Source organism: Aspergillus pseudonomiae (genome assembly GCF_009193645.1).
Source record: "Aspergillus pseudonomiae strain CBS 119388 unplaced genomic scaffold BDV37scaffold_43, whole genome shotgun sequence".
NCBI classification, from domain to species: Eukaryota; Fungi; Ascomycota; class Eurotiomycetes; order Eurotiales; family Aspergillaceae; genus Aspergillus; species Aspergillus pseudonomiae.
This window is the reverse complement of record NW_022476035.1, coordinates 213,721-235,147: the sequence shown is the minus strand read 5'-3', so window position 1 is coordinate 235,147 and position 21,427 is coordinate 213,721. Positions and strand designations below refer to the sequence as shown.

Sequence of the window (21,427 nt, the reverse complement as noted above, 5' to 3'; positions counted from 1 at the left end):
TGTGCTATAATCCATCAGGCCCGGTACCATTAAATCAACAAACTTGCAACTACAATCCACATTTTCAAAACCCCAGATCAATATGTCGTCTCAAGAACAGACCCAGACCCCGCAATTCGGCGAGGAGAACAATATCAGATTATTCGGAACAAGGAACGGCCAGATACAGACCGACTGCGATGATAAGGACGGGCGTATTGCTCTGAGCATCGCCTGTCTATTCGGCAACGCAGCCATTGTGTAAGATCTCCTAGAAGAACGGGCCCTGATCAGCAGTATGCATTATAAAACTAGCTTTATGCAGCAAACCCTTGCGGCAATGCACTACCAAAGAGCCTTTTCTTCCCTTGTGCCTTCGGAGGAGCCAGCTCGAACGCAGCTCTTGGCCTTGGTGGCTGGATGCACGCCTCTGACATGTGCCGCAGAAGGGGGTCATGCAACCGTGGTTCAGATGTTGTTGGAGAACGAGGAGGACGTTAACGAAAGAGGTATGACTGAAAAGGAACAGTCACCAATTCACTTGGCCGCCTTGAATGGGCATGTAGCGGTCGTCAAGCTTTTACTGGAGAGGGGGGCCAATGTCGAGGCGCAAGATGTGAACATGGACACGCCATTGTGTCTAGCTGTTGCGACGTGCCAAGCTGCGGTGGTAGATTTGCTCCTGGAGTACAAGGCCAAAGTCAATGTCAGGAATTCTGAGGGCCAAACCCCACTAGCTATTTTGATCACTGCCGCACCTGAAAGGCAAGGAACCACGGCGTGGAAGACCATCATGCAGCGGCTGATCGCAGGTGGAAGTGACCTGGAGGCCCGAGTTGAACCTAGTGGCTATACTCCACTAACCCTAGCTGCGTCTCGTGGATGTGTCGATATTATGGAGCAGTTGCTAGAGGCCGGGGCTAATACTGAGGCCCGGGATTCCAATAACTGGACAGCACTGTTTCAAGCCGTTTTCATGGGAAATCCGAGAATGGTGAAGCTACTACTAGACCATAAAGCCAAGCCTGATCCTCTTGACGAGCAACAGGGGACACCTCTGGAGTATGCAGTCGCACTCGGTATTCACCCACCCGTGTTCTTCCAGAAGACCGAAATCTTCGACATGCGAGATGGCCATTACAATATCGCACAGCAGATTCTCGAGACCCGTCCGCTCAACCATGACCCCCAGGATCGCTTTGGTCGCAGCCTGACGTGGTGGATACAATTGACGGGTCATACCCGGATGCGAGACCTTTTGACTGATTACGGTATGCAGCTAAGAGGTGATGGACAGGAACAACAGGGCCGGTACCAGCTTGGGGTGAGATCGAATAAAGCTACACACACATGTGACATCTGCACCATGAACCTTTCTCGGGATAATCGGGGCGTTTTATGTGGTGCTGGATGCGAGAAATATAGAATATGCCACCTTTGTTGTGCGTTTGGCGCTAGTTGTGAGGATTTTGAGAGGAACTAGAGATTTTAGGGATACAAACAACGTGTCATTCTTCTTTCAATACCAGGATACTCAATGATTAGTACAATTTGTTATCCATGTCACAGATGGATCTCTTAGGCACCCACATTACTTTTCAGCGATCTGATTCCATCAGCCCTAAGTATATCATTCCACGCAGTGCTATTCTGAAGGATAAAGAACATGAAACTCAGCACAAACTAAAGCACTTTGCCTAATTACAATTTCATTATAGTATTGAAAAAGGAGGGAATTTCATCTGAACTCCCTGCACCATGTACCTTATGGCAAAACAGTTCTGATGCCAAACTCCAAGGCATTTGACATATGCGTAAAACATCCAAAGATTGCGATACCCGCAGTAGTGCATAGCCAACATCTATACACGTACTCGACAATCAATTCTTACTATTCCTCCCCAGAATCTCCTCCCTAATACCCTCCAAACCCCTCTTCTGCGCCCCAGACTCATCAAAATTCTCCTCCGCAAGCCAACCCTCCAACGCCTCCTTAACCCCTCTAGAATCCCACTCCTCCTTCAACATCGAAAACCAAGCCGTATCCCTATTCCTCCCCTTGACAACCATATGCTGCCTAAACACCCCCTCAAACACAAACCCAAGCCGCTCCGCCGCCCTCTTCGACCCCTCATTCAGCGCATTGCACTTCCACTCCACGCGCCGATACCCCAGCTCCTCGAACGCATACTTCAGCAGTAGATACGACGCCTCCGTTGCACCCGTCGTGCGCTGCAGCGCAGGCGAGAACAGCACCCACCCGATCTCGAGCCTTAGTTGCTCAGGCACGATGCTCATTAAGGTGATCCAGCCCAGGACTTGTTGGCTCTTGTCGACGATAGCGTAGAAGAGGGGATCAGTGGAGCTGCATTTTGTTGTTACTGAGGCTTGGAATTTGTCGAAGTCGGCCTCCGGGTAGGGGCCTTCTGGGAGGTAGGTCCATGTTGATGCTTTGGTGGGGTCGGAAGTGCCGCCGACGAGGGGCCAGAGGGCCTCCGCGTGGGAGGGCGATAGATGGATAAGGTCAATTGTGCGGCCTTGGAGTTGTCCGGGAGTGGGGTGTTGGGCTGGGGGTTGGTTGACTGGGGCGCCGAGGGGGGTGGTCATTGTGGCAGTGGTGGTTAGTAGCAGGTACTAATTGTTATGGACTTAGTACTACTTTAGTGCTGGGATGACGAGGAAGTGTTAAATAATGTTGGGTGTGGACGTGGTTTAGATATAGTAGCTGTTCGTCTATTCAAAAATTACGTCGAAAACTCTATTTGGTTGTCTTAACCACTGTGTATGTGAGTTTAGGTAGGGAATGCGATGCGGGTCCTGTTAGCATGTGGGAAGTGGGAGGGGACGGAGAAAGACAATGCCCGGGGGAGCTGTGGTAGCAGATTGGACTGTGTACTGTCTACAATATAGTGATTTACTCTACCAACACATGTGCTTACTTCTTTAGGAAGGCAAGGGTCTCGGAAATTGAGATAGAGTTTGCGAAGCATTGCAGCAATTAGGCGCGGCCAGCCCAATGGTGAAAGCTCGAGTCCCCGGAGAATACATCAGTACATACACACCGAAGCAGGTACCAACCTTCGACCACATGCTAATACAGCGGAAGGAATAGATACCCCATCCTTACTTGGGAGTAGGCAATCTTAGATAAAACCATCCCCGATAACCTACCCAAACCCCTCACTAGTACTAATTCGCACTAAATACTAAAACCTTTCCCCACCCGCCACAAGGCTGACGGTCAGTGATTTTTCCTTCATCTACATGACACCCACCGACGTCATGTGTATCAGGCAGCAAATGCAAGTGATCATCATATTTGATCGAATTAATTCCACCAAGAAATTACTGGAAGGTAACAGAACGTCCACATCTATCCGTCACGCGCGTTGCCACCAATCTATCAGAAGATCGATCGATGGATGATCAAAGAGAGTTCTGGTTCCGCGGGATTAACCGCCTTGTTTTCCTTGGTTGGCGGTCGCCGTTTACCACTCGTTTTCATTGAGGCCGACTATCTAACTATAGTAGCAATATCTATGTATAGTACCTAGTAGGTACTAGGGATAAACTTGGGGTCTTGATAAGACGGCCTAGGTCAAGGGAATGTTTCACATAACCGCTGGGTTGCAGAAGTGCTTGTTAGGTTGCGCTTGGACGAACTTGGACTAAATTAGGGCTGTCGAGGCGCGCTGGGAGGATTCATTGGGTACCGTTGGAGGTAAGAGTCAGTAGGAGTAGGTACTACCTAGTAAAGGTTTATTCGAAGAAATTCATGTTGTCTAGTGTACTATCAATAGATACCTATCATCCATGGGCATTTGTTGTCTCTAGAACCCCTTTTTCTACTCCGTACAGAGAGAGAGTGATAAAGTCACCAAGTGGCCACCCGATGCGGATCATCAGCCTGACCCCCAAAACCCAAACTGCCAGTCCAATGGGTGATTCCTGCCCAGCGATCACGACAGTCGAATAACAAACGGCTTTTCTTGTCTTTTGTCCCCCACTTTTCAGCTGGACCGCCCGCGTTTACGAGGCACGGGGGCTGGTCCTTTTTCTTTCCCTCTGACACTGAGGCTCAGTCTTATTTCTCTTCGCTTCTCTTCTTCCTTTGCTTATCTTTCACCTTTCTTTATTACTTGCCCATCTTTCGCTTCCAGAGGTTACCCCTCCTTGTGCTTTGCTTTTGACCCCTGTCACCTTCTTAGGGTTTCTTAATCCCACCACAGCTGTTTCTTGGAAAGTTGTGTTTGCCAAGTGCTTCTTCCCACTACGTCACTTCTTGTGTCTCCTCTTTTGAATCACAAAACCGCCCCGCTTCGACAGTCCACATCCCAACTGTCATCATTGGAAACACAATAGAATATTAGGCCTATTTGATCCCAGAAGAAATCTAAAAAATCTAAAAAAAAAGGGAGGGGTGACACAAAACCAAATAATATACTCTTCACCAAGATGCGTCGTCATCAACAACAACACATCGTCCCATGGACCGATTCCGAGTCCGACTACTCAGAGTCCGACTATTCCATGGAAAACGGCCGCCGCCGAACGTCCTTCAGGAGGCGTTCCTTCTCCCGTCATCGTTTCAGCCCCGATCACGGCAGCAACACTTACCTGAGTCCCGTCGTGCAGGACGTGCATCTGCACCGCTCCGCATCCACAGGCGCCCGGCGACGACGGTCTCACGAGCGTCCCCCACCACCTCCGGCCGTCATCGTCGATATTAAAAACGAGTCACGGAATCAGGGCTCCAACAAAAGTGCCAACAAGGCCCGTAAGGACCAGCACCAGGAGACTTACATTGATCCTTACGAGTCAGAAGATGAGACCCTCTTGCGTGCTCATCATCGACGTCCTCGTGCCAGCACTGCCAGTACGCCACGAGAGGCGTCACCGCGGCAACATGAGCGGGATTATGAGCTGGTGATCGACCAGCGGCTGCTGGAAAAGAACGACCACCGACAAGATCTGGAGCTGTTGAGACAGCAGCAGGAAATAGAGCGCTTAGAACGAGAATTGGCTCGCAATCGCCTTGAAGCCCGTGACGCTCGTGATTCCCATGATGTTCGTATCCTCAAGCAGGAGGAGGACTGGTACGAGGATGAGATTAGCGAGCGACTGAGGAGGCTTGAGAAGTACGAGAAGAGCCAGCGCATGGAGGAAGAACAGCGGCAAGCGGAACGCCGCTGGAAGCTGCATCAATTTGAAGAAGCCCAGCGCCATGCTAGGGAGGAAGACGGTGTCAAATCAAGACTGCGCGAAGAGAAGCTCAAGGAGCTCCGACACAAAATCGAAGAAGAGGAGGAGCAGCGCAAAGCAGAACATCGCTACAAGTTGCGTCAGTTTGAGGAAGCCCAACGCAGAGCTAGGGAGGATGAAGATGTCAAATCGAAGCTGCGGGAGGAGAAGCTCAAGGATCTTCAACGCAGGATCGACGAGGAGGAGGCGCAGCAACGACTCAAAGAGCAGATCCGCCAAGAAAAGCTCAAGGAACTTCAGCGCAAGATTGACGAAGAGGAGGAGCGCGAGCGAATCAAGAAAGAAATCCGAGATGAGGAGGCGAGAGCTCTGCTTGTAAAACAGGAGAAAGAACGTAAAGAAGCTGCGATGAAGGCAGCGGCCATCGAGGAATGGAAATTGAACGAGGAGCGGCGGATCGCTGCCGAAAGAGAAGCGAAGCGGAGACGTGACGAAGAATTTAGGGCACGATTGAGGATCGAATTCGGTTACACGGAGGAAGAGATTGAAGAGATAATCACCAAAAAGAAAAAGAAGGAGGAAGAGAAGAAAGACGGCAAGGGAGATGAGAAAGAGAAGAAAAAGGAGAAGGAGAAGGAGAAGGAGAAGGAAAAGGAGAAGAAGAAGAAGGGAAAGGAGAAGGAGAAGGACGAGGACGACGAAAGTGAAAAGGAAGAGAAGGAAGAACACCGCCGGACGACTTGGATCAAGGTATGCCACCGAACTGCCAAAAATTTCCGTGTCTGGCCAAACTAACATCAGCGTCTAGGTCCACCGCAGACATCTTCTGCCTGACACTCTCATGGCCTATCACTTGCCCTGGGACTGGGATGACGTGAGTGCCCTCGAAGGCTTGATATCTCCGAAATAAACAATGCTAACTGACAGGTGTCAACAGCGCGACAGCAACTATATAATTATCAAACAATGGATCTCGGAAGACTTCCAGGAAGAGCTCTTTGATCACACGCGCCGACTTCGCGAAGGCAAACTCATTACCCAGACCTCCAATACACTGACAGAGTTGAAGGTCAATGACAGGAAGAAGGATAAGATGTACCTTGTGCGGAAGAAGAGCCCCAGTCGGCGGGCATGGATTTTTACTTGATCAGCCGATTGAATTGTTTTGCGAAACGCAAGTGATACCTCTATACGTCTGCTTTTCATGGCCTAGGATTTGGTGTCCGAGCTGTCTATTGGCTTTTTTGTAAACTTTGATGACTTGTTGGACCTGAAATGTTTCGTGTTGATGTTCATTTTTTTTCGTCATGAGTTGGGATTCTGATGATATATGATCGCACCTATATATGATACAATGATGATTGCCACGATGTATACCCAAACTCCTTTATCACCCAACCCAAACTCCCAAATAAATGCTCGAGCAAAGGAAAGAAATAGGTTATTTGTTATACAGACACCTAGCACTTAGTCTCTTGATGCCCAGTGCTTCTCCGCACGAAGAATCAGCTCCTCATACACTGTCCAAGCGAGTGCTGAACTTAGCGCTTTTCTGGTGATACGCAACCCTAAGCCGCCCAATAAGCTCCGCATGCCATCTTCTTGAATCATCATCTTCACCGCCCGCATCATGTTTCCGTACTTGTTAGGCATAAGTTGCAGTCGAGTCTTGACCGCATCAAACGGATTAGTGATCGCGGTAGCAAGGCCAGCCGCCAATGCTCCAGAGACAAAGTTAATTGATGAGGATGATGACTTCAGCGATTGGTCACCAGTTCCTGAGTCGGCCAGCGATGCGAAGCGCCGCTTCAACTGCTCATAGAAAAGAACATAGAGCCCTGCGTACGGGGCATCACGGGCAGCAGTTGCCCCAAATCCAGCAAAAAGGCCTCGCACACCTTCTGTGCGGAGGATATCGCGCCCTGCACTGTACAGGCTGCCATATGCGTAATAGCTCGACTCATAGCGTACTTTCAGTACGGTGACGGGCATCATCACAAATCCCGCCGCAACGCGAGCGGCCGCACCCGTGGCAAGGTTGGCCGAGTTCGACAGCTTCGGAAGAGCAGACGAAGACACCGCACCTTTACCGTTTGCGCTAGCGTTGGAGAGGGCCACTGGAACTCCGGTATGCGCTACACCTTGTCGTAAGGCATTGAGACTTGTGAAATAGAGCGCTGAGCCAAAACCTGTGCGGAGGGCGGAGGGAAGGGTTCCACGCCATAAGCCGCGAATTCCATTCGGAGAAGAGACAATGGACTTTATGGTCGGTAGAAGCGCGGCGTTCTGAGACTGCTGGACTCGGGTCTTGAGGAGGTCTGCTGGCTGGAGGAGGATGGCGGAGCTGAGGCCGGAACAAAGGCCGGCGGCGAAATGAAAGGTGGTTTTTGATGCTGCCAGAAATTTAGACAAGAGTCACTTTGCTTGGTCTAACGACAAAAATTGTAGTTTTCTCTAGCGGGCCAAAGAAAGAGAGTGAAGCGAGGCCGTCAAATTGAGGAACATACTCGTAGTGGCAGAGGTCTTTTTCACCTGCGGCACTGCATATGCAGCGCTGTTGGACATCGTAAGGTTATCCACAGGCCCAGCCTGGAAAGTTCACGGAACGTTTATGTGCTTGAAATGTTGATCAGACAGTGAGTATCACAGCAGATTCAATTCATCCGCAACGGACACCGCTTTTTCGTAGATGACGAGAATCTTGCGAGAGACCGGAATGCGGTCACAGTCACGAAAGGGGCGGCAGAAACCACATCTCAAGCGATACAGAAAAAGTGATGAAGAATTGGAAAGGTTAGATCTGACATGTACTACTCAGATCAGGTACGATGTGAGGTTCCAGAAAAACGGAATTGCCGGTAGTATTTTTCCTCTCGAACATCGCGATTGGTGAAGTCATCAGAGCTCCGTTCCGAATTATGATTGGCCGGATACAGTTTCAGGTGGCCACATGCGGTGTATTCCCGGTACTCAAATACAGTAATCAGTTTGGTGCGGGGAGGTATGCAGTACGACAGAATTACAGTACATCGGCTTACCTAACTTTTATGCCAAACGGGTTACGATCCCCGGCCACGAGACTTTTTAGTTGGTGTCCATGTAGTATTTTGGGTGCAGTCAGGCCTGCGACACTACTACTAGAAGTGTGTACCCATCCATGGATGTACCGAGGTATATGTGTGGAATTCTGCCAATTGGGAGACGATTGACTGTTAGACGAACCCAGCCTTGAACTCTCCCGCAGCAATCCTGGGGAATGACTCTTGACTCAATTTACCCTTCGTTCAATGTCTCATCCAGGGATCTGCAATACGAAATTTGTATTGTAGGCCGGATGCATCCATAGCTAAGGCAAAGTCAAAATTGCACCCGTACTCAGTAACCAAGTACCAAGCCCAAGAAATGATTCGGCAGTTGGCGGAGTCACAGGCTAGCCAATCGGTTTCCTGTAAATGCGGATTGACAGCCTGCGATGCTTGACCCAGTCGTAATCAATCGACGTCACGGGTCTGGGTGAACCGAACGGATGTCAAGTTAGTTTAGGTACAAAGTAACTCCACGAACGCCAGTCGACGCCTCTCCCTTTGTACAGTCACTTTTCTTTTTTTCTTCCCCTCTTTGTATCTGCCATGCCCTCTTTCTCATAACTCCTCCCGATACTTACCCCGTCACAACAGAGATTGACCATCATCCGTGGACAGCCGGAGTCGGTCTCTGCCCGTAATGCCTGAGTGGCCTGCCCTTCCCTTCTTTCCATACCCGCCTTCCAAGGCTGGCTACTGGAACCCCGTTACGTCGACCTTGAATTGGTGCGAGGAGGTGTGTCCAACCTTTTTGTTGGTCCTTTTTTCTGCTCAGCTCACTCTTAATGTCTTCATAAAACTAGGATTACTATGTGACCATCTACTCCGCCGAGATTGTCAACGCTCTGACAAACCTTCTGTTTATGTGGCTCGGAATCAAAGGGCTACGCAGCTGTAGGCGCAATGGACATGATTCGATCTTTGAAGTGGCGTACTATGGTTATCTCCTGGTTGGAACGGGGAGTTTCCTGTTCCATTCGACCCTGAAATGTAAGTGATAGATTTCTATATATCTTCTACGAGAAGTGATTGGTAACTCGGCCTTTCTAACCTGATCTTCTCGGATAGATCCCATGCAACTCGTTGACGAGCTTTCTATGATTTACACCACATGTTTGATGTGCTATGCGTCCTTCTCTTACTCGAGACCGACAAGCGTCCGTGTATTCCTAGCCATTGCGCTGACCGGTCTGGCCGTCTTCATCACCCTCTATTACCACTACCTTCAAGACCCTGTCTTCCACCAGAATGCATACGCTCTCCTGACCATTGTCGTCGTCCTGCGGAGTATGTACACCATGGAGGTAACCCTTCGCCCTAAATGGCGACACACCACCGAGGATGACCGGATAGCGCGCGAGAAGCAGGGTCTACCCGTTCCTTCGAAGGATCATCAACATTACGAGAATGTGCGAGATGTCAAGATTCTGAAGACCATGTGGTTCATGGTTATTTATGGACTGAGCATGTTCCTCGGCGGTTTCTTTATCTGGAACTTGGATAACCACTTTTGCACTAAGATCCGCGGATGGCGGCGGGTAGTGGGGCTTCCGTGGGGTATGTTCCTTGAAGGTCATGGCTGGTGGTATGTCTCCTTATCTCCGGTTCTTTCTCTTTTCTGCGCCGCCGCAGGTCTGAGCTCGTACCGTGCTTGCTAACATTGTTCTGTTGTTAGGCATCTTATGACCGGTATTGGTGCGTACCTCTATATAATTTGGGGCATTTGGCTGCGCCACTGCTTGAACAACCGTCAAGAGGAGTATTACCTGTGGTGGCCGCACATCTGGAACTTCCCCGAGATCATCCGTATTAGCTCCAAAGACAAGGGCGAAAATGGCGTGGCCAAGAAATCAAACTAGGCTAGTGCGATTGTTCTTATTGATGATACTATATCCTTACTCCGTTTTGAGCGAGCATTGTAGCCAGGAGCTACGGTGGCTTAACTATGACCCTGGCATCTATGTTTTGCTTATTCATTATAGACATTGGTTTTGGCCTGGCCAGGACCATATTATTATAGAGAACAAGATGAGAAAATTGAAGATGGTATTACAGCTCACAGCGTGATTTAGGGTCTTTAAGATCATGTTGTTTATCCGATAATCTATATGGAGCTCATCGATGTACGCTATATTTGTTGAGGACAGCATAACTCCTGTGTAGCTGCGGGTTGTCTAGTGGACTTCACAGTTTCGGCTTGGAAGGGCCCTTCTTCCCCCTCACGGGGGCAGGGACGTTCTCCTTCCAGCGCGGATCAATCGTGAGTTTCTCAACTTTCGACTTGTGACTCCACTGCTCTCGGAAATTCTGGTCCTCCTCTCGCCAACGCTGCAGTTCCTGACCCAACCACTTACTGGCTGCTTCGGCGCACTCAGTCGGTGCTTCCTGGGCAAGCAGATGTCCGAACTCTTTGAGATAGACGTCACGAACTCGACCCGCAGCTGCCCCTCCACTGCCGCCTAACCCTACGCCAGTGTTGGCCATCTTGTCGGCCATCATCTCGGGAAGACACATGTCTGATTTACCGCCAAATATGTACATCACACTAGGTCGAAGGTGCGGGATCTCTGCGAATATACGTGACGGCTCAGGGCGGTAGAAGGGGAAAGATCCCAGATGATCGGGGTCGAGATCGGGATGTGTTACCCGATTGACTGGTACATCTTTGCCCGGAGGTCCATCGTAATTAGGACGTGAGAAAGTAAATACTTCTTGGTGAAGAGGTGTTGTTAGAGTGACGGGTTGTTCACCGTCCTTCGATGCTTCGTTGGGAAGTTGATGAATAGCCGTGGGAAGTTCTCGCAGGCCGTATTCAATCCAGCGGTCAAGGACACGGGAGTCCCAGGCTTGGTAGAACGGACTTCGATTGAAACCCTCCGCAGCGGCCTTGCGCGAAGGCCAGATATCTCGTCGATAGGTTGATAGTTGGGTAGTTTTGGCTATAACCAGTTCTCGCTTGTCGGCTGATACGGGGTCTAACTGTGTCGTTTGTCGCTGGATAACAGGGTCTAGCAGCACCAGAGTGTGGATGAGTCGAGGATGCATCAGGCATAATTTCGCACTGTGATGGTTGAAGGGTGTCAAGAAGAGTTGCGCGGCTCCATTCTGCAGAAGACTTACAGGTGTGCACCGCCAAAGCTATGACCAATCCCAATGATCGGACGAGGCATCTCCTTGCGCTTTACGTTGACGAGGTGAAGGAGGTCTCTGGGATGATCAAACCAGCTAGCTGTTTGCGCGCCAGTGTTAGTTTTAGACTATTCGCCGTCTGATTTATCGTAGCACCCAGCGGAGACATTGTTACGTACGGTCGTTGCCCAAGAGGTCCTCGTTGTTTACATAGCTTTGCCCTTGATGCGCAACGTCGGCTATCCAGATACTTCGGATACGGAAGCCATTGGCTTTGGACCGAGCATGTAGTTCTTCCCAGAGTGGTTCATAGAGTTCCTGTCAAACAGTATTAGCCGTCTATTTCCGTTGAACAGCAAGCCACATTTGAGGACGCAAGTAAATACCTTCGGAAAGCCATTCGCATGAGTCGCCAGAATAGTGACATCACCTGGCTGAGGATTAGGGTTATCTAGGGGAATATACTGCTTGACAGCTAAATGTAATTCATCTTCCTGTTCGTTAGCCGTAGCCGCGGGATATTCCCGAATATGCTGGCATTCGACCACATGGTCGACAATGCGAAAAGGCCCGGAATTTGTAGGGGAAGACATCGCATAGGTATAGTTTCTATTTGGGAAAATTTCGGTTTATCATGGGCCTGCCTGGGGCTTTTTAAAGGCGGAGTGTTCCCAGCTTATAGTCTGGGGTAGCGGAGCTATGCCCTGGTCACTTTTGCCGTGGGCTGGATCGCTGAGCCGAGGTGCATTCCCGTAATTAACTCTGAATGGCCCGAAAAGCAGTGCCGAGCATTTTGCATTATTATCTTGCTTTATACACTAGTTAAACAAACCTGTTGTTTCCTGGGCATTATCTAGGAGCAAGCATGAACAATCTGGATAATATACCGCTGAAACTGGCCCATCTTCCCCACTTCTTGAACAAACATTCGGCGAACTCCTGTAGCACACTGCATGATGGGATAAGTATCGTCTACAGGAACGGTGTCGCTACCATCGCCATTATGCTTTCTCAACATGGTAGACCCAGTCAGACAGCACGGATGACTCCGGACTGGTTATTTTTAATAGTAGATTGCGAATGCGTCACTTGATTACACTCGCACCAAAGATGGTAATTGGTACGCGCACGTGATCAGGTGTCGTGTCGGCGCGTTGGCGCGTCGCATCGCATAATTATAGTAAAACGCCGCCACGATCTTAGCTACCTGTCAACCAGCAATATTGAACCCTTCCTTGTGTGACAGTGACAGAACCTTATATACAACAGGAAATTAATAGTAAAGACACTTAATTCCCGCCATGGTGGGCCGCGAAGAGGAGCTTCAGCTCTTCGACCAGTGCAAGATCTGTATAATATGTTCGAAAGACCTCAGTCTCGAGACGGCGCAACAGGTATGCATCGACTGATCTATCCATGAACACATCAGACCCTTACATGCATATCCACTAGCTTGCGACAACCCTCGAGGAGCAGGGTGGTGAATCCGTTATCTATGAGCCGCCAGCCACCTTCCCACCGTTACATGAATTTAGCCATCTCGTATCTACCACCATCGATTTCCCGTCGTTTGACGCTGCTAACGACGCTTTGATACCTGTTGTCAAACCGCAATGGCTGCACGCATGTCTTAACAAGAGAAAATTGGCAAACCCGCGACAGTACAGTCCCGACCCCCGACTATTTTTGAACGATGTTGTGGTTACATGCGGTGATATCCCAGAGGGCGATAAGGATGCGATTATCGGTGGTGTGCTGGCAAAAGGCGGGCTTTACAGCCCCAGGATAACACAGATGGTCACTCACTTGGTCGATCTGACAACGGATTCAGACAAGGCTCGAGTGGCACTTGGCAAGAAGTTGAATGTCAAGATAGTGCTTCCGCACTGGTAAGACTCCTAGGTCTGCAGGGGCAGAATATTGGATGATCTCATTAACCTGACATTTGCCAGGTTTGACGACTGCCTGAAACTCGGGCGACGAATCGACGAACGCCCATATACTCTGCCAAACCCAGAAATCCTCCGTGCAGGCCCCGATGCGCCGATCCGCTCTACAGAGAATCGTGATATTGTCGGAGCTTCCACAGCTGAGCCAACTACTCTACCCACGCCTCGGCCAAAGCTCGATGTATTTGAAGGGAAGCACGTCATGCTTTCTACTGACCTTGGGATTGGTTCGCACTTATTAGATTCGATTACAGAGATTATCGAGGAAGGCGGAGGTGCAGTCACGTCCGATGTTTCCAAGGCAGAGGTCTTGATATGTCGCTACAGAGAAGGTTTTGCATATCGCGTGGCGTCGAGGCTGAATAAAGAGGTTGGAAACTTATCTTGGCTTTACCATTTGATAACATACAACACCTGGACCTCGCCCCTGCGACGATTGCTGCACTACCCTGTGCCACGAACTGCGATCCCAGGTTTTGAAGGATTCAAGATCAGCCTGTCCAATTACGTTGGGGAGGCTAGAGCTTATTTAGAGAATCTAGTCGCCGCATCAGGCGCAGAATGTACCAAGACCTTAAAACAAGACAACACACATTTGGTGACTGCCCATGGAAACAGTGAAAAGTGCTCTGCAGCAAAAGAATGGGGATTGCATGTGGTCAATCACTTGTGGCTCGAAGAGAGTTACGCAAAGTGGAAGCTTCAACCGGTTTCAGATCCTCGGTATACGCACTTTCCTCGACGGACCAACCTAGGCGAGGTGGTCGGTCAGACACGGCTGGACAGGGGTGTTCTCGAAAGCCTCTTTTTCCCTTCAGAACAAAAACCTGAAGCTGCCATAAGCCCGCGGCGAGTCATGCAGAATAAGGATCAGAATGCTACAACCGGAAAGGTGACAGTTTCCGTGCAGCCGCCAGAAGCGAAAGAGCCGGAAGATGACGGAGGCTTCTCGGATGCAGGTAATGCAACACCAGCCGGCAAGTCACGGAAACGTTCCGATAGTAGGAAGCTACAGACGCCTGCGCGCACCCGACTTACTTCGGAAGGCAAGGAGAATGATACTCCATCCTCCACAAGCAGTCGGAAGTCCAAGGAAGCCGCGGCTGCCCGTCTCCATGATATTGCTCCGGATATTGCTTTGTACGAAAAGGAAAAGAAGCGTGTTGGTGGTGTGATCTATGGAGGTCGTAAAAAGACGGATGAGGACCGCGTTACACTTAATGTTAAGAAGCGAAGATCGCTCGAGCCTGAGGCCAAAAGCGATGAGGACGAAGCAACAGAGGCAAAGAGGCAGAAGAAATCAAAGCCTCCCGTGACAATGCATCTATTAATCACGGGGTATCAAAAGTGGGTAGGAAACATGAAGAAAGAAGATGCAGACAAGGTTCGTGGAACTCACCTCAAGTTATTACGGCTTTGTTCGCCGCGGGACAGAAACTAATAACCTATAGCGACAACTTCGGGAACTTGGTATCCAGGTTGTCCAAGATGCCCGGAAATGTTCTCACCTTGCTGCCCCGTCTATACTTCGAACTCCTAAGTTCGTCAACGCACTTGCTTATAGCCCAATGATTATTAGCACCGATTTCATCACAGCATGCCTTAAAAAGAACGAACTTTTAGACCCTGCCGGTTTCCTCTTGGAGGACAAGGCTGCAGAAAAGCGATTCGGGTTCTCCCTAGAGGTAGCCACAAGCAACGCTAAGAAAAACAAGAACAAGCTTTTGCAGGGATATCAGATCTATTGTGTCGAAATCATTCGAGGAGGTTTTGAAGCCTTCAAATCCATTGTTGACACCAATGGCGGAAATTTTTCGCTCTTCCGCGGACGCGTCTCATACCAACCACAACGAGAAGAGAGTGACGATGACAGCTCCAGCGACGATAACTGGGGGCGGAAAGAAGTGTACCTACTCAGCAGTGTGGCACCCGAGCACCAAAGACTATGGCCACGGTTCCGCCAGATGGTTCAAGGTATTGGCAAAACGCCACGGATTGTGCGCGTGGATTGGCTTCTTGACGTTGTGATGTCGCAAGAATTGCGCGCAGCAGATGAGTATGAGTTGAGTGAAGACATGGCTGACAAGATGGAGGAGTAAGCCCATGTCTTGGCGGGAGTTAGAGTGTCCTGCAAAACGATTTTGTTTTTGCTTGTCCAAGCTTTTCTGGGACTCTCGGGGTTCTTGACCTGCGGAGTGATTCTTCTGTGTATATTCTGGAATTATCATGTAGAAGTTACTTGTCGTATCCGAGCGATTTAATGAACAGCCATGATGACAGTGCATGATTTCAACGCCTGCGCTAGATAAATGCTTCCATCAAAAAAACTTTACACCTTCCTGGCCCTCATTGCCAAAAATTTGAGCCTTGCCCCGTTTCACAAGGACATTGAGCGACTTCATCATAACATCTACATCCATGCCATGCCATTCTATCGAGCGTCAGTAGACCGCGCAAACCCCGGAACATCCACACAATACCTACCTTGTGACATAGTTGCCTCCCCTTCAACCAACTCATAAACCGTCAAAACCACATTCTTTTGTCCGGTATTCTCAATCTACTCCCGGCACCGAGCATCAGCTTCCAATCGTTCGCCCGCCCTGGAAGATAACATACCCAATCTGCCAGAATTCCCGCCCACTCCTCCGGTCTCCTCCACCAAACCCAAGCAATCGTCTTATTCGCCCCATCAATCCACTCTGCTCTTCTACCTCCTCCGCCCTTCTCTTCGCTCTCTGCCATCCAGTCCAGGATATTCCGCGCCTCAGACAGTGTAATTCGTTTCCGCAACGTGGAATTATGGAATAGCGGTGACTCGATAGCTTCTATTAAGGAGAGACGGTATGTTTGGTGGTGGCGACACCAAGATTGGATTAGTAGCGACCATTTTTGAAGCTGTGAGAGTCGTGTTGTGCTGTTCGGCTGGGGCGTGAAGAATGGGGGGAAGGAGTAGGTCGGCGGGAATTGAAAGGGGGTTGAATTAGACATCTCCTTCCCTTCTCTAGATTTCGCTTAGATGCGCCGTGGTTTGACCAAAGGAGCCTGTTGTATGTTTATAGAGAGTGTAGTATGTTTGGAGATATTGAAGTGCGGAGGGGTTGATAACGGTTGATAGATAGGTGGGGGAGCTGGAGTGATACCACTTTGATCAGTGATGAGACGGTTAATGAGCTGATGAATGATAGTGGAAACCGCAAAAATATCCAGGTAACTATACAGTAACGAAGCGTATAACACGATTCCAAAGCGAAAGTCGTTGAACAAGAATCAAATGGTGGGAGACTGGTGAAGTTGAATCGAAGTCACTGACAAGCATGTGGGCTTTATCTCCGGGCCCCCCATAACCTTAACTCCATCTCGAAATAAATTTCCGCACCTCATCCGATCGCATCACAGTCGAATGCACCCCACCTCCTCCACAACGTCCATCAATTGTCTCTTTACAGCCCTACTTCGCGGGCCAGTTTCGGCCATAACAACATAATCGATCATAATCACAATGTCCACTCAGCCGTTCAAGCGCCAAAAGCGCGATCAATACCGCCAAAAAGCGGCGGCCGCAGCCAATAAAGACACGGCCAAGGTTAAACTGCCCCAGAAGAAGTTCTATCGGCAGCGTGCACACGCCAATCCCTTCTCAGATCATCGATTGGATTAGTATGTTGATCTGTTAATTGCCTGCGCGCGTGGGTTTTGTGGGTGCTAACTGAACGCTCTAGTCCGCTCAGCCCGGCGCATATGGACTGGTCGTCGCATTATCCGGCGTTTGTCAACCCTGATCCTGAACAAACGAATCTGGCAGATGCGAGGAAACTTTTGAAAGATGTCGAGGTTGTGGATATTGGATGCGGGTTCGGTGGATTGCTTATTGGTCTTGCGCCGTTGCTACCTGAGACTTTGATACTTGGTATGCTCTTGATCCGGTCAATCTATTGATCCTATCCTGCAGCACCTTTCGGCTTCTGTTATAAAGGAATTTGGACTAATGACTAATTAGGTATGGAAATCCGCACCCAAGTTATCGAATACGTAGAAAACCGCATTCAAGCACTCCGAGCCCAGCAGAACAAACTCAAGAACCCCTCTACAACCGCCACCGATTCCCCAGCACCGTCAACTCCTGCCGAACTGGCCACCGATGAGGCCTCGCTGGATTCAGCCGCCACCCCCGAAACATCCAATAGCCTTGTGCCGGGCGGGTATCAGAACATCAGCTCCCTCCGCAGCAATACCATGAAGTTCTTCCCCAACTTCTTCCGCAGACACCAATTGTCTAAGATCTTTATTTGCTTCCCAGATCCTCATTTTAAGGCCAGGAAGCACAAGGCTAGAATCATTTCTGAGAACCTGAATGCTGAATATGCCTACGCGCTGAAGCCTGGGGGCCTTTTGTATACGATCACTGATGTGGAGGAATATCATCATTGGGTTCTGAGGCATTTCCGAGAGGAAGGTGAACAGCAGGCGAGTGAAGGTGGAGTGAAGGATCTCTTTGAGCGGGTGTCTGAGGAGGAATTGGCAAATGATCCCTGTGTGGAGGTCATGAGGGAGTCTACGGAGGAAGGCAAGAAGGTCACTAGGAACAAGGGAAACAAGTATGTGGCTGTTTTCCGTCGCAAGGCCGACCCTGAATGGCCTGCTTGATATCTCCTACTTATCTCCATTGCTGCTTCTGGCTATGGTGTCTTATACTAGCGATTCTATGCGGTTGGATGCCAATACTCGAACCCCTGATACATGTATATAGTAGTTTCAGTTACCAAAGCCTATTAACCCGAAAAAAAAAGACCTAGCTAGAAACCAGTTCCGTGACCCTGTCCATAGCTCAATGGCGCCCAAGACTGCCCAACCCCAACAAGTACAACAAGCTGGTAGACGCTACTAGTATTTGACATACACTCACTCACTTGACGCATATTCCCGCTTGCTGCATATGCAATAGTTGACATAGATTGTAATGTGCATAATATACCCAAAAGAAAGAAAGAAAAACAAAAAGACAAGACTCTACTCCAGCGCCCAAGATGCTGCGAACAGTTACAAGCACTGTGCGGAAGTCAATAAAACTTGGTCTAAATGATAAACCGTGTCTTCTCGGCGTTTCTCGTGCAGTCATTATCGAATCCGAGGTGACGCCTTAAGTCGTATGCTCTCGCATCTTTCGCATACAGGTAACTGGACTGGGCCTCCGATGATGCGGCCTTTTGCTGTTCTTTTCGGTTCGCCTTCTCGGACAAAATATCGGCCGTCCGGCCCAAACCCGGCACTACATTCGTGACAGACAAAGCACTCATCATGCCACTGACCTCCGACAGCTGAGATGACAACATCATCAAGTACTGGTTTTTTGCACCCCGAGCATCGAGGAGAAGTGCGCCGGGAATGGCATTGAAGACACCATGCAAAACCATCCTTTTCTACAAACGGGGTGTCATGGTCAAAAGGCTGTGGGAAAATATAGTTAGCATATTATCACTTGGACTTCAGGTTCTTAGGTTGGTCGTACATCACCGCATTCGGCACAAAAGAAGTGGCCGACATGCCATTCAGCACCACATGCTACAACCACTTCTCCTTCAATAGGGGTCTTGCAGCTCTTGCATCTCGGGCTGAACATTTCATGAAAGTCAAGATGACAATAGAACCTCAGCAAGCGGGCCTCCTCGTCGGCTTCCGAAACGGCTGCCAGTCGTTCCTGACGTTTTGCATCGGGTTCTTGGTAGAAGGCCACACATTCAAGCGGTGTCTGACAATGATGGCACATGAAACATTCTGGATGAAAACGCGATCCGGCAGCAGTGACAATTTTCCCAGAAATCGGAAGAGCGCATGATTCACACGTCGCCGTTGGGACACCAGCCCGACTGTAAGTTGATAGCCAACGGTTCTGCAGAGCCGATGATGGAGATTTCCTCTGGAATGGATTTGAACGTTTGCTGCTGCTGGGTGAGGTCGGGAGAGAGCTTTCATCTTTCTTACGATCCTGTGACGACCCGGCCATCTCAGAAAGAGTAGGTGGCTTGTCATCTGGTAGGTTAATCACTGGGATAGAAGGCGCTTCAGATATCTCAATTGTAGGAGCAGCAGGTGCAGGGGGTGGTGTTGGTGAAGCGGATTCGCGCGTTCCGACGTCGATACCTTTGCCTGGGGACTGGGCTTCGGTGGGCTTCCAGGTTGGATCAAAGCTCACAATCGGCCGGCCGGCACGATCACTCACAGCAGTTGGCATGGGTAGCCTTGTACTTCGGTCTTTGAGCTTCTTACTTGTCGCTGCTCGAATTTCGTCACTTCGAATCTCAATTCCATCTTTTTTCGGGATGGCTTGTTCATCATTCGGATTTGCCTGGGGAAGGGGATCGTTGGCCTTATACTCAGGATTTCTTGACTGCGTTGGGGGATGCTTATGTAGTTCAAAACGAGACAGTTTATCGACGAATGAAAGGCTGCCAAATCGGCCAGAGAGGGGTCTCGAGCCTCGAGGCACGGCATTACGTGGTTTGACTTTTAAGGCTGACGAATCGGATCTTGAGAAATCAGGACGTTCATCGTCCATATGCTGAGACTCCGCAGGCTCTTCATATATGTGGTCGTTGGGGTTTCGAAAAACACCTTTTGACGGACCATTGCTGATACTCCCGAGGCCCAGTCCGTAGCCACTGCTTGTTCGTTTTGACGGACTCCCGTTTTGAGGCAAGGAAAAGTCAACTTTGAGATTCTTTCGGAGTGTGCCATTCTTTCTGGGGCTGGAATTTGGTTCGCCCGAAGCAGGTTGCTGTTCCTCGGCACGTTTGCTGGGTGAGTCCGTGTAGTAGTCTGACCTGGGACGATAACTGTCCCCCTGTGGACTTCTGGAAGCGGGAGTATGACCAATTAAAACGCTACTCCTATCTGATCCTTGACTGGACCTTTCCATATCGGGATTACGATAAGGAGCGTATGGATTCTTGAAGGGCAATCCAGGGTTTTGATGCATCCAAACCAGTTCCGTAGCCTCATCTTGGGCAGCTTGATGGAGGCGAATGTCATCTTGGATATCCATCTCTTGCAGTGCATTACGGAGGGATTGAGCTTCCTCCCTTTCAAATCGACGCCGGTAACTCTCGCGATATGCTGTGTTTGGAGATGGAGGGCTAGGACGAGAGAAAACCCTCGTTGGCGAGATATTCTTCCGAACGGGTACCATTCGGGGTTCTTGGACCAGCGGTCGTCCAGCCGGACTGCCTATGGATCCTCGAGAAGATACAGGACGATGGTTAGATAAAGAACTAGTAGCGCGGGGCAGCTCCCTATCGCCCGCTGTAGTGGTTGACGGCATCCTCGAATGTGAGTATGAAGACATCGCTGATGCTGCCCTTGGCGGGAGGTCCTCTCGAGGATTCGACTCAGCTGGCGTCGTAGGGAGTGGCCTCGATCCACCTGGGCGGGTTGGTCTATTTGTGCGGAGGTCCTTCAGATAATTTGCTATACAGCGAAGATTAGCCACATGTTAGTATCCAGGAGATAAGTTCTAAAAATAAAAAAAAAAAAATACGATCACACCTTCAACACCTTGCAGAGTGAAGAATGCCATTACGCAGCTAATAATGTAGACTTACCAACCTGATTGTCGGACATGTATGATGGCCCGGGAGGGGAGACCTTCCGTTGGCCATCTTTGGTCTTGTTATGGTGCAGATACGGTCTATACATGGTGTGGTGTTGGCCTGGAAGAGAGTCTTCAAGGGAAAGGTATCCTGAGAGACATCAGAGTCGATTGATGTGTTGTTCAGCTATGAAGTCAGTTTCCCATATAATTGATCAGTGAGCCAATAATGTTCCAGAAGGTGGCTGGGGTGGGCTCAATGATAGATTGGGCTAGAAAGATCTCTTCAGCCCCGCTGGGACGATTAGAGTATCATCACAAAGAGATATGCTTAAAGTCTGTTAGTCTTAGATGGAAGGAAAGTAGGAATTGATTAATCAATAATGTTCTGTAGGGTTAGTCTGTCTGGCACTGATCGGAATGATTTTCAGTTGATCATAACAACCGTAACAATGGGCATTTGACGGCCTGGATGACTGAAAGGGCTGAAAGGGGGGAAA

At 49.6% G+C, this 21,427-nt stretch overlaps 10 protein-coding genes across 10 annotated transcripts; 5 read left to right on the top strand and 5 right to left on the bottom strand.

The window, feature by feature from the left end:
- Positions 1-298: 298 nt before the first annotated feature.
- On the top strand, positions 299-1,193 carry BDV37DRAFT_272391 (ankyrin repeat domain-containing protein; the record flags this gene model as incomplete). Its single annotated transcript, XM_032084864.1, has 3 exons — positions 299-550; positions 779-1,041; positions 1,136-1,193. 3 exons carry the CDS (start codon positions 299-301, stop codon positions 1,191-1,193), a joined length of 573 nt encoding a protein of 190 aa, XP_031940455.1.
- Positions 1,194-1,496: 303 nt separating this feature from the next.
- BDV37DRAFT_251239 (GNAT family N-acetyltransferase) lies at positions 1,497-3,111 on the bottom strand. The gene has a single exon (XM_032082271.1). The coding sequence runs from the start codon at positions 2,584-2,586 to the stop codon at positions 1,861-1,863; it is 726 nt and encodes a 241-aa protein (XP_031940454.1). The 5' UTR covers positions 2,587-3,111; the 3' UTR covers positions 1,497-1,860.
- Positions 3,112-4,195: 1,084 nt separating this feature from the next.
- On the top strand, positions 4,196-6,488 carry BDV37DRAFT_149414 (uncharacterized protein). The gene is made up of 3 exons (XM_032078951.1): positions 4,196-5,931; positions 5,990-6,055; positions 6,119-6,488. Exons 1-3 carry the CDS (start codon positions 4,435-4,437, stop codon positions 6,326-6,328), a joined length of 1,773 nt encoding a protein of 590 aa, XP_031940453.1. The 5' UTR covers positions 4,196-4,434; the 3' UTR covers positions 6,329-6,488.
- A 29-nt stretch (positions 6,489-6,517) lies between these two features.
- BDV37DRAFT_149407 (putative mitochondrial carrier protein) lies at positions 6,518-7,922 on the bottom strand. Its single transcript, XM_032078950.1, has 2 exons — positions 7,689-7,922; positions 6,518-7,574 (listed from the first exon to the last, which is right to left on the bottom strand). The coding sequence occupies exons 1-2, from the start codon at positions 7,744-7,746 to the stop codon at positions 6,649-6,651; spliced, it is 984 nt and encodes a 327-aa protein (XP_031940452.1). The 5' UTR covers positions 7,747-7,922; the 3' UTR covers positions 6,518-6,648.
- Positions 7,923-8,904: 982 nt separating this feature from the next.
- On the top strand, positions 8,905-10,123 carry BDV37DRAFT_272388 (ceramidase; the record flags this gene model as incomplete). The annotated part of the gene is made up of 4 exons (XM_032084863.1): positions 8,905-9,000; positions 9,068-9,254; positions 9,333-9,849; positions 9,940-10,123. The coding sequence occupies 4 exons, from the start codon at positions 8,905-8,907 to the stop codon at positions 10,121-10,123; spliced, it is 984 nt and encodes a 327-aa protein (XP_031940451.1).
- A 325-nt stretch (positions 10,124-10,448) lies between these two features.
- BDV37DRAFT_272387 (putative toxin biosynthesis protein) lies at positions 10,449-12,348 on the bottom strand (the record flags this gene model as incomplete). Its single annotated transcript, XM_032084862.1, has 5 exons — positions 10,449-11,325; positions 11,385-11,493; positions 11,573-11,711; positions 11,780-11,887; positions 12,307-12,348. The coding sequence occupies 5 exons, from the start codon at positions 12,346-12,348 to the stop codon at positions 10,449-10,451; spliced, it is 1,275 nt and encodes a 424-aa protein (XP_031940450.1).
- A 253-nt stretch (positions 12,349-12,601) lies between these two features.
- BDV37DRAFT_251229 (BRCT domain-containing protein) lies at positions 12,602-15,984 on the top strand. Its single transcript, XM_032082270.1, has 5 exons — positions 12,602-12,787; positions 12,846-13,282; positions 13,346-14,726; positions 14,794-15,773; positions 15,827-15,984. Exons 1-4 carry the CDS (start codon positions 12,695-12,697, stop codon positions 15,439-15,441), a joined length of 2,559 nt encoding a protein of 852 aa, XP_031940449.1. The 5' UTR covers positions 12,602-12,694; the 3' UTR covers positions 15,442-15,773; positions 15,827-15,984.
- Positions 15,516-16,604, bottom strand: BDV37DRAFT_149399 (ESCRT-II subunit protein VPS25). The gene is made up of 4 exons (XM_032078949.1): positions 16,563-16,604; positions 15,962-16,487; positions 15,827-15,902; positions 15,516-15,773 (listed from the first exon to the last, which is right to left on the bottom strand). Exons 2-4 carry the CDS (start codon positions 16,331-16,333, stop codon positions 15,661-15,663), a joined length of 561 nt encoding a protein of 186 aa, XP_031940448.1. The 5' UTR covers positions 16,334-16,487; positions 16,563-16,604; the 3' UTR covers positions 15,516-15,660.
- Positions 16,605-16,675: 71 nt separating this feature from the next.
- On the top strand, positions 16,676-18,119 carry trm8 (tRNA (guanine46-N7)-methyltransferase). The gene is made up of 3 exons (XM_032078948.1): positions 16,676-17,002; positions 17,065-17,252; positions 17,343-18,119. The coding sequence occupies exons 1-3, from the start codon at positions 16,845-16,847 to the stop codon at positions 17,987-17,989; spliced, it is 993 nt and encodes a 330-aa protein (XP_031940447.1). The 5' UTR covers positions 16,676-16,844; the 3' UTR covers positions 17,990-18,119.
- Positions 18,120-18,648: 529 nt separating this feature from the next.
- Positions 18,649-21,378, bottom strand: BDV37DRAFT_149366 (LIM domain protein). Its single transcript, XM_032078947.1, has 2 exons — positions 20,941-21,378; positions 18,649-20,806 (listed from the first exon to the last, which is right to left on the bottom strand). The coding sequence occupies exons 1-2, from the start codon at positions 21,032-21,034 to the stop codon at positions 18,837-18,839; spliced, it is 2,064 nt and encodes a 687-aa protein (XP_031940446.1). The 5' UTR covers positions 21,035-21,378; the 3' UTR covers positions 18,649-18,836.
- Positions 21,379-21,427: the final 49 nt, after the last annotated feature.